General features: G+C 42.0%; 2 protein-coding genes across 3 annotated transcripts in view; one reads left to right on the top strand and one right to left on the bottom strand.

Moving 5' to 3' along the window:
• LOC124553625 (phosphatidylinositol N-acetylglucosaminyltransferase subunit P) overlaps positions 1-305 on the bottom strand; it is a 35,442-nt gene extending 35,137 nt beyond the window's left edge. For both annotated transcript variants that reach the window (XM_047127479.1, XM_047127480.1), the window contains exon 1: positions 175-305. The gene's annotated coding sequence lies outside the window, so the exon portion shown is untranslated. The remainder of the gene's footprint in view (positions 1-174) is intronic.
• A 648-nt stretch (positions 306-953) lies between these two features.
• Positions 954-12,655, top strand: part of LOC124553624 (ADP-ribosylation factor-like protein 5B) — a 52,081-nt gene continuing 40,379 nt past the window's right edge. The window contains exons 1-2 of the mRNA XM_047127478.1: positions 954-1,592; positions 3,689-3,897. Coding sequence (XP_046983434.1) covers positions 1,547-1,592; positions 3,689-3,897 — 255 coding nt within the window. The 5' untranslated portion in view covers positions 954-1,546. The remainder of the gene's footprint in view (positions 1,593-3,688; positions 3,898-12,655) is intronic.

Raw genomic sequence — 12,655 nt, 5'->3', positions numbered from 1 at the left:
TTTCATATACATTTGTTTAATAATAAAGGAAAGTAATATTCATTCACAACATGTTCAAAGCTTAATTAGAATAAAATTATTAATAACTAACTAAAATTGAACAAACCTAAACAAACGCTAGACAATTTTTTAAAAATTATAAATAGGATATTTGAGGATGTTATTCCCTCTCACCTCTTCAGTGTTAATGTCGTTAACTGTTTTCTTCCCCGAATTCTTCAATTGTCTCAACTACTGAGAGGAGACTCTCGAAAAAATTCGTCATGCACACCCTTAGATTCCGTACTTCTGGCGCCCTCACTTTACTGCAAAATAAAGGCCACAGTATAAACTTCACCGTAAACGAAAAATGGTAATGATTGTCCTGCTAACTTGGAAGAAAGGGAACTCACATAGATAAAACATTTTCGTTGATAGAGAAATTCTTTTTCACTTTGCTTCTGGCAGGCTCTAGATCCACTCTTAGGACCTTGTGTGCTATTTCAGCGTGTCGTTTCGCTAGAAACGGAATATCGACTTGTCTACAGAGCATTATTTAAGGAAAAGGAACTACTTTATCATGGAAATAAATTACATTAATTCGTTCTGTAATTGCTGCACATCATTTGTGAGTTGAATGCCAACATGTAAACAAGGGATTCATTCGGCCCGATTCCGATTACCGAAAAACGTAGCGCCACATAATAGCATTGGCAGGTCCAACTTTCAGTACGCGAGTTGATTACACTTCTACAACAGAGCTCTATAACTTTAATCAATTAATGAGCCTTCGCTGTTGTTACAAAAGGATACAACTCATATTCATCACCTTCCACCGACATAGCGACGATACTCACAACTCACAATTGATTCGATATTCTACCGTATCGATAGTTCTCTTCCGCATTTGTTATCGATAACGTTAGTCGCACAATGCTGGCGGCCTTGACCAATCAGAGGTTTCTTCCTATGCGCAAGCGAAATCTGATTGCGTGACGTCACAGTGAGAATCAACAAGAGAAAGGCTGTGGGAGTGATAGTATTTTTTACTGGGAGAGTGACGTTTAAATGAGATTAAGTGCACCATATGAAGCCTTCATTAGTCACCGCTCTAAGCGTCAAGAAGTCATCGACATTGTTATGCTAACGATTCTGTGATGTACAAGCCGTTTTATAGATAGTACAACACCTTTTCGCAGACCTCATGTTTCATGGTCATTTAACTGTAACAAATGGCCTACTTTACACATAGGTTGTGGAAACTGGAGTAAATGGCAATTCCGTGTCCGACAAGTAAAGAAGGTGTTGGAATCGATAGTGCCTGCCAGCTTTATTTGTGGTTAATTCATTATCATGTTAGGTTAGAAACTGTAACTTGTTAAATTTACGTAAGTTCATAGTACTTCTTTGATGTATGAGAGATACCAGTCGCCAGTGGCATTGAGTGAAAGTGAGTATTTTTATAACGGTTTACGTGGTTTTTCGTCGACGTACCATATTGCGATGGCAATAGGCTGGTGATTGTTTACCAAGTTCCATTTTTTGTATAACACTGCGTGATAGAACAATGGGGCTGCTGTTTTCTAAAATTTGGAGCCTGTTCGGAAATGAAGGTAAGGGAAAGAGAGCCATTTGGCACACTGTTTATTTATTTTTATTCTGTGAGTAGTAGTTAGCTACATATCAACAGCTGTTAACTATTGTGGGTTGCATTCAGCACTTTACGTCATACACTAGTAATTTATAAACATTAGCATAAGTACACGGAATGAAACACCCTTAGTTCTTCGCACAATTTTGTCAGAATGCTGTTCATGTTTTCATGTCATCACAATTGTTTGTTTTATTCATTAACGATAGTAGCTTAAGTTATTTAAATTAATAACTGCCTGAGATTTTTGTTGTCATGTTTGATCTCACAACATTGTTTATGGGATCAAAGCTAGTAGCAAGTTAGGCAATTTTGTATTACCTATTTTGTTATTATTTTGTATCCGTATTTGACCAGCATTCTCAGTTTCTCATCTTTCATTTTTTTCTTCTAGTTGTAACATTCTAGATATTTAAATAATTTTTTTTTCGTGTCCGAGTAACAGCTGTGGTGGTTGCATGTCAGCTGTTAAATGACACTGCATCGGGAGATGTTGCGTAAGCTCTCTGATCTTACTCTCATAATTCCTTTGTGAGATGTTAAGAGATGACAGCAAAATTGTTGCACAGTGTGTGTGTTACCTGGATTGAGCCAGTTAATTAATATTTATTTATTTAAGGCAGAGGTCCTCTTTCTTCCGAGGTTTCCCATTTAAGTTCCCCAAGCGTTTTTGTTAAAATTGCATAAGGGCTATATTAGCCTGCAACAATTCTGTCAGTGCATGTGTAAATTAGTTTAATGATTTTTTTTTTTCATGCTTACTTTAAATTATTCCAAACACAACAATAATGTAAAATTTGGTCACACTAGCATCTTGCATGCGTGGTTATCTTTTGAGATGCACTGGACTTTCCCAGAACCCTTCAAACAAACTTATCTTCCCTGAGACTGTTTTTACCTGATTCTCATTTCACACAGCTTCATGGTGTTAATCCAAGATACTTTTAAAATGTGATGTGCTCAAGATGTTTCCCACTACTCTTGTAACTGGATTTTATGGGGTTCTTTATCTTTGTTATTTCTCCGTTTTTATTTGAAGGGTGATGGTTTTTTTTATTATTTTTTTATTTGACATGTTTCATGTTCGTTCCTGTTACAAGCAGGTTGATAATATTTATAACATGTGAAGAGATATGAGACCTCTACTGTTAGATTTGTTGCCTTTTCGAGCTTGGAAAAGTTTTCCATGGATATAGACCGGTCAGTTATCACCTTCCTGTTGTTGACACAATCACAGAAGTACTTAAGTCAACTAAACAACAGGAATGTTATGTCACCACTTGCAGCTTATTCTTTGTCCAGCAGTGACCACTGGCTGATCAAAAGTGGTTAAAGTGTTACATCCACAAGATTGTAAATTGTAACTTAGCATGTGCCACACAAATGCATTGCCTCCCTCGCGCATGTGCCCTCTCTCTCTCCCCACACACACACACACACACACACACACACACACACACACACACACACACACACACACAAAACAAAACAAAAAATCGTTATTGCTCTTCACCCTGGTACACTGAAAAACAATGAAATCAGAGAAGCAGCAGCAGGAATTCTATAGTAAACAGTTCAAGCAATTGGTAGACTATCTTCTTTGAAGTGAGCTGTTATATTACACACATGGTGTTTCTAATGTTTTTGTTTGTATGTTTGAGTTTAGATGTTGCTGTGTGTATTGTTTACAATTGTGAAAATTGTGTGTAATCGAAAGAAAATTATACCGACCGAATGAGACAGTGTACTTAATATTCAGCCGGATGGAATTTGCACTTTTCGACCATTTCGATTTGGGTTTTCTGAGGTTTCCCAAAATAATATGACAAATGCTGGCATGCTTCCCCCGAGGTCATTGCCGATCACGTGTCATATCCCATAAATATTTCCTTGTATTTTTTTATGTCTGTGCATTAGAGATGTTTATTTTCATTTTATTATGATGACAAATATTACACAGAAAGTAAAAGGAGATGTTTTTCAACTTATTGTAGAGTGCATTCGTTTGTAAGTGTTAGACTGCCATATCGAAGGAAACTGAGATTGCGTGGCTTGTAGAACACAAGATTGTGATGGTGGGCCTGGACAATGCGGGCAAGACGACGATCCTGTACCAGTACCTGATGAACGAGGTGGTGCACACGAGTCCCACAATTGGCTCCAACGTCGAGGAGGTGGTCTGGAAGAACATCCATTTTATCATGTGGGACTTGGGTGGGCAGCAGTCCCTGCGCGCTGCCTGGAGCACCTACTACGCCAACACGGAGGTGAGCCTGCCGACCGCACTGTCAGAATACTCATTTCACAGTGACGTTACGTTATACAGTTTGTAAATAGCTCTAAAAATGTGTGCACCACCTTCATAACTTTTGTAATTTGTTTGTTTTGATTGCAAACAGATAAAGGTCACTCACAGTGTAAGTGTCTGTCGAATTGAAATAATGTGGCTGAAGCAATTTATCGATTTAAATAAAGTCAATTAATTGTACCGCAAAGATGATACAAACTTGACCCTACAAAGTCTGAGACAATACCAGCCTTGTCAGTGCTGCTGCCACTGGTCTTTATATAAGTTTCAACAATTGCAGCACGAAAACATACACTGTTTGAATTAGATATTTTTGAAGTTTACAAGTAAAATTTAATTAGTTTTGCAAAGCAGGTTACAGAATTGTCGATTCAAATGTGTTGCGATCTTTCTAAAATGATTAATGTGCCAAAATATCAAGAGTGTATTGGTGAAATGACATGAAACACTTTTATAAAATGATGTTGGATGTCATTTCCTTTGTAACTTTGTTAATACAGATTTGATTTTGATACTAACAGGACCCGTGCAACTTCGACTAACTGAATAATAATTGCTATTAATTTACTGTGCTTGAATTTTGTAAGTACAAGTTTGGACACTTGTTTTATCCTTATATGCCCAGTTAGTGATTAAATATCATTATATTTCATCTTAATTAAATTTCGGGTACCTCTGTGTCATTTATTGAGTCAGCTAATACCATTACAGTACGTGTTCATTTAATTAAATACCTTCCCATATATACCGGTAGGTGGTGTCGTGAACTTCAGTTGGCCACGAACCGTGTGTGTTATTCTATCCTGCTACTTTATAAGATTTGGTGAGGATGTTAGTGACAGCAGTGATCTATACATACAAAGGAATACATCAGATGTTGAAAATATGCTGGTGCTGCTATTGCCACTAATCTGACCTCAAAAGGCTTATACACAAATCCTGGAGAATTCTTTAAAGTTGGCAGCATGTCCATTTAATCTAATATTTATCACGAACGCCAGGAATATTGTTGCAGACACTCATTTTACCTCAGACAATATAAAAACTTACAATGAAAGTGTTTGAGAGTTTGCGTTGTTATGGCTCCGTCATTAAACGTTTCAGATTAGCGTTACTTTTACTGTTTTGTTTGTCTACAAATGTCTGTGTGTGTTTATTTTTCGGAAATTGCATTATGATCACTGAAAGAAACCCCCCAGGGACTCAGAATTCATTTGCCGAGTACACGTCTGGAGACTCCGGTGTACCTGAGCCGGGGACCGCCGACTGCCGCGTGTCCTCTGTCACCGTAAGCTCCGGGCACAGCGGTGGAATGTCTAAAAAGCCCTCAATCTTACGGTGCGCAGCGCACCGAAAAGGTGCGTGGCTGACGAGGTGGAACAGTCGAGAGTGGGAACCTCCTGGGAAACTGAGCGTGCATCAGTTGTATGAGGCTTATCCGGGTATGTGGCGCTCTGTCTAGGTGGACTTCTAGTTCCCTAGCTGCTCGTGGGACTAAAATGGATCCTTCGACTTTTAATTTTACACCTGCCAGTAGGATGGGTAGACTGGCGATGGGCACAGAGGCCCGACTTAATACGAGGGCTCGGGTAATCGGCCGTCCAGACGGGGGAGTAAAGAAAAGCAAAGCGGTAAAGAATAACAGAACATGAGGTGGCAATCTAAATGTGTTTCTATTAATAAAAAGGAAAGAAGGAAGTTTTAAGAGTGTCTCACTTTTATATGTCCATAAGGGCTGAGCAGGAGCTGCCAGCAGTCTAAAATCTGTACAGTTGCAAAATGAGACACTGTCGGTCGAAATGTCCAGTTCTGGAGAAGCTGTTAACCTACAGAGAGGTAAGTGCCCGGGGGAATATGCTACAGACACTGAGCTCCGTAGTTCCTTAAACTTCGGCAAAGGTGTTGTCTTGTGGGGATCTAGTTGAAATTCCTGTAGAAGGATTGAAGAAAGAGTGGGCCCTGGAGGGAATTGTTGATGTTCAGAAAATTATGAAAAGGGTGGTCAGGTACTCGGTCAGTACTGACAAAGCCCCAGAGCACACCGAGGTGGTCTTTCTTCACCTAAATGTACAGCTTTAAGTCCCAAACCTGACGGACTGTCTCAAATTCCAGCATTTTGCCGTACGACCCGAGGCTGTAACGACGTGTGGCGACTGCATCGAGGTCACCCGTGAAGGAGTCGGTTGCGCGTCTCTTGTCAAATGTATAAACTGCATAATCTTTCTAGAGGAATGCAAACTTCGAGAAATAAGAACACCGAAGCACATCCCGTGTGGTGAGGCTGAAAAGATCTAAAAGCTCGTGCAGCCTCCCGCATTTGCTACACCTTCAGCATCGATCCTCGAGGAGCGTACCTCGAAAGTTGATGCCTCTACACAAATGGAGGTTCGCGTGTCAGCAGTGACGCCTGCACCTGTCAGTGCACTTGCAAGGCAGCAAGTGTTTCAGAACCTGTAGCGCCCCCCAGAGCAGTACAAAAAGGTGGTGGCCAACGTTGGAGAGTCCCAGGCACCTCCGAGGGCTGAGGTTGTCGAGAAGCCCGGCACGACCGTCACCGCCCCTACTCGAGCTCCGGCAGAGCCCTCAAAACAGAGAAAAGCTAATGTACAGCAATAACAAGTAAAATTGGGTAGTAAGACGTCGGACCGTGTCGACACGCTTCTACCTGGTGCTGCATTTGACTCTTCCCCAGAGCTGTCGGAGTACGGGGAGTATGTGGGGCAGTCGTCTCGCCCACAACTGAACTTTCGCCCGTCGCAGTCCCCCCACTCCGGTGGAGACACGGGGTGATAATCTCGCAGCCTTTCGGGTGGCGAGACCAAAATGTTGCCGCATTATTTGAGAGAGCGAGAAAAGCTCGTGGCGACAGTTTCTGAGCACCGTTAATCGTTCCTCAGAGAGTTCTGCTGGTTTGGAGACGGTCAGTAGAATTTCTAGGAGAGGAGGGAAGTGCCGCGTGGTTGCCGTAGTGGAGAACGGTACTCTCCAAACCACACAAGACATTGCCTGGACTGTAACGACCTATTTTGCCTGATTTACTGCAATCACCAGTAGAGATCTACACTACTGGCCATTAAAATTGCTACACCAAGATGAAATGCAGATGATAAACTGGTATTCATTGGACAAATATATTATAATAGAACTGACGTGATTACATTTTCACGCAAATCAGTACCCAGGACAACCACCACTGGCCGTAATAACTGCCTTGATACGCCTGGGCATTGAGTCAAACAGAGCTCGGATGGCGTGTACAGGTACAGCTGGCCATGCAGCTTCAGCACGATACCACAGTTCATCAAGAGTAGTGACTGGCATATTGTGACGAGCCAGTTGCTCGGCCACCATTGCCTAGACGTTTTCAGTGGGTGAGAGATCTGGAGAATGTGCTGGCCAGGGCAGCAGTCGAACATTTTGTGTATCTACACAGGACATGCAATACACGGTCGTGTATTATCCTGCCGAAATGTAGCGTTTTGCAGGGATCGAATGAAGGGTAGAGCCACGGGTCGTAACACATCTGAAATGTAATGTCCATTGTTCAAAGTGCTGTCAATGCAAACAAGAGGTGACCGAGACGTGTAACCAATGACACCCCATATCGTCATGCCGGGTGATACGCCAGTAATGGTCTCCGAGCTGATAGTCCGTGCTGCTGCAAATGTCGTAGAACTGTTCGTGCAGATGGTTGTTGTCTTGCAAAAGTCCCCATCTGTTGACTCGGGGATCGAGACGTGGCTGCACAATCCGTTACAGCCATGGGGATAAGATGTCTGTCATCTCGACTGCTAGTGAAACGAGGCCACACCGCAATGACGATAGGCTACAGTCCCACCTTTATCAAAGTCGGAAACGTGATGGTACTCATTTCTCCTCCTTACACGAGGCATCACAACAAAGTTTCACCAGGCAATGCCAGTCAACTGCTGTGTGTGTATGAGAAATCGGTTGGAAACTTTCCTCACGTCAGCACGTTGTAGGTGTCGCCACCGGCGCCATCCTTGTGCGAATGCTCTGAAAAGCTAATCATTTGCATATCACAGCATCTTCTTCCTGTCGGTTTAAATTTCACGTCTTTAGCATGCCATCTTCGTGGTGTAGCAATTTTAATGGCCAGTAGTGTTGTTTTCCAGCACCAAAGGTTGGTTGCTGAGAGGAGCAATTTGGTCTTCCGATCCACCACTGATGAACATTACAGCTGCTCACTCACGAGGTGAAACGGAGATACCCTCCTCGCACTTTTTAATGCCATTTTGGTGTCGGGTCACTTTCCCGACTCGTGGCGTGAGGCAATTTCAATTCCTCTTTTAAAACCTAGGAAAGACAGCATGTGCCCAATTAGTTACTGTCGTGTCGTCCTGACTGGCTTCATAGGAAAGACCTAGGAGGAGATAGTCAACTGCCGCCTTGTCTTGTTCTTAGAAACCGGGCAACTCCGTGGTGGTTTCAGGAGGTATTGTCCCACTTTCGATAATCTAGCCGCCCTGGAGGTGGCTGTACAACAGGCATCTGGACCGGCATCACTTTCTGGGTATATTTTTTGACATTAAGAAGGCGTACGGTACTACTCGGAGGTGTGTTATTCTCGAGCTGCTTCACGAATGGGGATTTCGTGGACGGCTTCCCATTTTTATTCTGTCCTTTCGTTACAGTACTGTAGATACGACCCAGTGATGGCCTGTAGGATTGCTGCGAGCAGGATGCTTCTATTCCTCGAGACAATGTTTTAAGAGTTACTGTCTTTGCCATAGCTAATAATAGCATTGTGTCAGTAGTGAAAATTCCTGTCCGGTTTTCTCTGTTTGTCGACGACTTCTTCCTGTTTTGTTGTTCTTCCAGCCTTTCGACGACAGCTTGTCAGCTGTGACTAACTCTTTGACATTTGGACAAATGGTGGAGAAGAGTGGTTTTTAGTTTTCGACCGAGAAGTCCGTGTGTGTTCTTTTTAACTGTTCTCGTTCCGTTTTAAACTTTACTGAATTGAGGCTGTGGAACACTGGTCTTAATTTTAAAGACACGGTGATGTTTCTGAGCGTCATATTTGACTGTAAACTTACACGGTTCCCACATATTGAGGACCTGAAAAAAGTCCCTCTTAAAGCTGTAAGTATTTTAAAATGTCTCAGCCACAGTACACGGGGAGCAGACAGGACTCGTCTGCTCTGGTTTCACAGAGCCTCTGTCGATCTCGGCTAGATTACGGGTGTACGGGTCTGCGAGGCCCTCTCGTTTGAAGATGTCGGGCTCGTTGCACTGTGAAGGGATCCGGTCGGCCACTGGGGCGTCCGGAACGGGCCCCGTACCGAACCTCTGTGCAGAGGCCGGTGAACCGCCACTTCACGTCAGGCGACCGCTACGTACGTTGCACTAGGCTTCTAGAATACCGTTCGAACCGTACACATCTGCGTACCGTTCCATTGCTCAGCCTTCATCAGAAAGGCTTTTTCGTAACAGGTAACAGTCGATGATGCCGTACGGGATTCGCGCACAGAATTGCCTTTAGGAGGTGGTCTTAATGTTTTACAACAGGTTTGGAGCAGATTTCCACATTGGCTCCTACAGAGGCCCAGACTTATTTTAGAGTTAACCAATTTTAAGAAAGATAGTACACTGCATATTCCATTTCACTTCATGTTTTTTAACATTTTTGGTATGCATTACTGTTTCACAGTAATGTACAGCGGTGGCTCCAAACGAGGGATGCCCTCGGCTGCTCTGTAGTGCTCCCTGACCACGTCACTAGGATTCCCCATCGTGACGAGTATAGCGGTTTTTCAGCAGAGCTCTACACCACGGTGAAGGCACCGGAGCAGATGTGACGTATTCGAGGCAAACGGTTCCTCGTCTGCTCAGATTCCCTCGGAGCCTTACAGTCGTTACAGAACCTGTACCCAGCTGAGAAGTTGGCCCGACCGGTATACGACCGACTGTATACTTGCTCCGATGGTGGGCAAAGCAGGTGTCATTCTGCCGAGTGCCAGATTGTGTAGGGATGTGGGAAAATGAACAGGCCGATCACGCTGCAGAAAACAGAATACGGCTCAGTGTCCTATTCCCCTAAAGGCTGTCGTTTCTGCACTCCGTAGGAAGCTCGTGCAGTTGTAGGATGAGGAATGCGAATCTCTGCACGCCATATTTTAACAGATTATTTCACACCGCTATGCGAGGGCAGAAGCCAATATTGGCAAGGTTCTGCCCCTCTATTTCAGCTAATCACGAGATGAGCGTGACCCGAGTTTTAAAGTTTTCTTATGTCTGTGGACTCTGGCATAAGCTTCTAGACTGGAGGTTTGAGTATGTTGCAGAGTGGGTTCCACATCCTTTTTTTATTCTTGCAGTCAGCCAGCCATGTCCATCAGCTGTATTGTTTTAACTCCTCCTACGACATTCTTCCTGTTTAGCTAATGTTTTAATATTGGCACTATACTTTGTTTCGTGATTCTGTGTAGGCACACATATAGCTTTCCAAATTTTGTTACTTTTAGTTTCCGTGCTGTTTTGTGCTCCTGTTTAGTGTATTTTACTGACAATTGCCTCAAACTGTTTTCGCGTAGGCACTGAAGGTTATACTGTCCTGCGCTCAGTACCAGCTGATCCTCCTCCTCCTCCACCACCACCACCCAATACTAAAGCGAAGTAGGAAGCAGGTGACAATGTCAATGAAGGTCAGACATTAAGTGAATACAGACTTTTTATTTAAACGTGTCATTACGAAACAGAGGTAGAGAGGCAATTACTCCCACCTTTAAGTCAACAAGATGATAATATGGACCAAATCATGTATTAGTGTTATGATTACACTTAACAATACCTCAGTTTCTCCCTGAGTGTTTTATGCATATTGGATTGTGTTGTTGAGTTGTATGAAAATTTAATTCTCTGGTATTCCATTTTGTAATGCTAAAGAAAGCGATCACGAATTTGGAAACAATTGGTAGATTAATCCAGTCACTACAGAACAATTTATGTAGTGACTTTACGAATAGTTTTGTAATAACTTTTTCCTTGTATTTAGCATTTCTGTTACACTATGCTCTGATGTAAGATATTTGCTGTCAATATTTTTCTGGTTACATTTTGATTATGACAGTGCCTAACCTAAAATTGTGGGGACAGTGCTACAAGTAAACAATTTTCCAGGCTTTATTGACTTATTTACCCATGTGGCAGATCACATACCTAAAAAAAGTGCAACAGTTTATAGAAAAAGTTTCAGATAAGTACTTTGTTATTTGCAATGCACAACTTTAAACAAACATGTAACATTCAGTAACTCAGAACCACACCTTTCGTGGACTAGCAGTTAAGTGCTATTTACCGTGACCCATTTGTTTGTCCTATTTCCTCCTTGAGCACTGTTCATAGGTAAGAATTGTGTGGGAACATGCCTCACTCCAAGGCGTGGTGTATATCACTACATATTTTATGGAAATATTGTACTGTCTACATGACAAAATTAAAGTGTTGCAGACAGCGTTGGGATAAACCCTGTTAGAATACACCTGGTGGGTGAAATTGGGTTTTTGTCCGCCCACCCCCACCCTGTCCAGATTGACAATTACTGTATTTTATGACCCATAAGATGTTATGGACTAAAAGATGCACCTTAATTTTTAAGCAAGTCTTTTTTTTTAATAAATAAGCCTTACCATTTTTATTATTAGATTGCAAAGCCACACTAAAAAATATTCTTCTTTTTCTTCCTCCTCCTCCTCCTCCTCCTCCTCCTCCTTGTCCTCTTTATATATAAGACAGTCTTCACTGCCATAGAGAGCATTACTTATGCCACGCTACTTGAAAGATGTAACAATAATGTCTTCTCTCATTCAAGACCATGTACTGTTTTTTCCACTGACGCACTTCTTAGATCGTAGGTCATTTTACATCTCCCTTTGGTGTGAATTCATGATTGATTTCATCAGTCATCCATTTGTTCCATTCCTCCCTCATATACACGCCATTTAAATGGTTTATTTATCGAGACATCGAGAGGTTGCAGTTCTGAAGTACGTCTTCCCAGAATAACAGCAAACTTTGTACTTGAGTTTTCTGTCTCAGTTTCTCTTTCACAAAATTTTTCAAATGACTTCTAAACTGATCCAACAAAAGAAGAGGACTCTTCTTGAATAAAGTAGCTTTCCTTCTCTCCGACACTCTGTTAATACGTAATTTCGTACAGACCTCATCCGTTGAACCCTTGTCGTGTACATGAACACTGCCACGTGGTTGAATTTCAGAAGATTTTGGCCTCATTTTGTGCTTGAAAATGATCATCGGATTAAGTTTAGTGCTACCAGCACGACGTGAAATGACAACACTGTAGTGTATTTTTTCATGTGTACTTGTTTTTTATATTTATAGTTTTAGCACCTTTCATGGCAACAGTTCTGTTACTCGGCACAACAGATGCCAGAAGTTTCATCCGTAATTCGCTGTTTGGCTTAGTTCCACAGTAGTTTTCTTTCAGTGTTGAATAATAAAGTGATGGAAAGGTAATATTTCGTCTTCATACTCTTGTGGCATTTTCTGACATATTTTGGTTTTGATTCACGTGCCAAGTCCGTGATGCTTTGTAAACCTGTATCAGTTACCAACTTCACTCTTAACCTCTGTTAAGTTCCACTGTAGCTCTAACTTAGAGTATGTGCTTGAATCATTTTCGTATTAACTCTAATGCCATTTTGACAGTATCCTTGAATCCATTTCAGTAAGTC

This window comes from Schistocerca americana, chromosome 11 (assembly GCF_021461395.2).
Source record: "Schistocerca americana isolate TAMUIC-IGC-003095 chromosome 11, iqSchAmer2.1, whole genome shotgun sequence".
In the NCBI taxonomy this organism is placed as follows: Eukaryota; Metazoa; Arthropoda; class Insecta; order Orthoptera; family Acrididae; genus Schistocerca; species Schistocerca americana.
The sequence above is the reverse complement of the archived record's forward strand: the minus strand, read 5'-3'. Positions and strand labels throughout refer to the sequence as shown.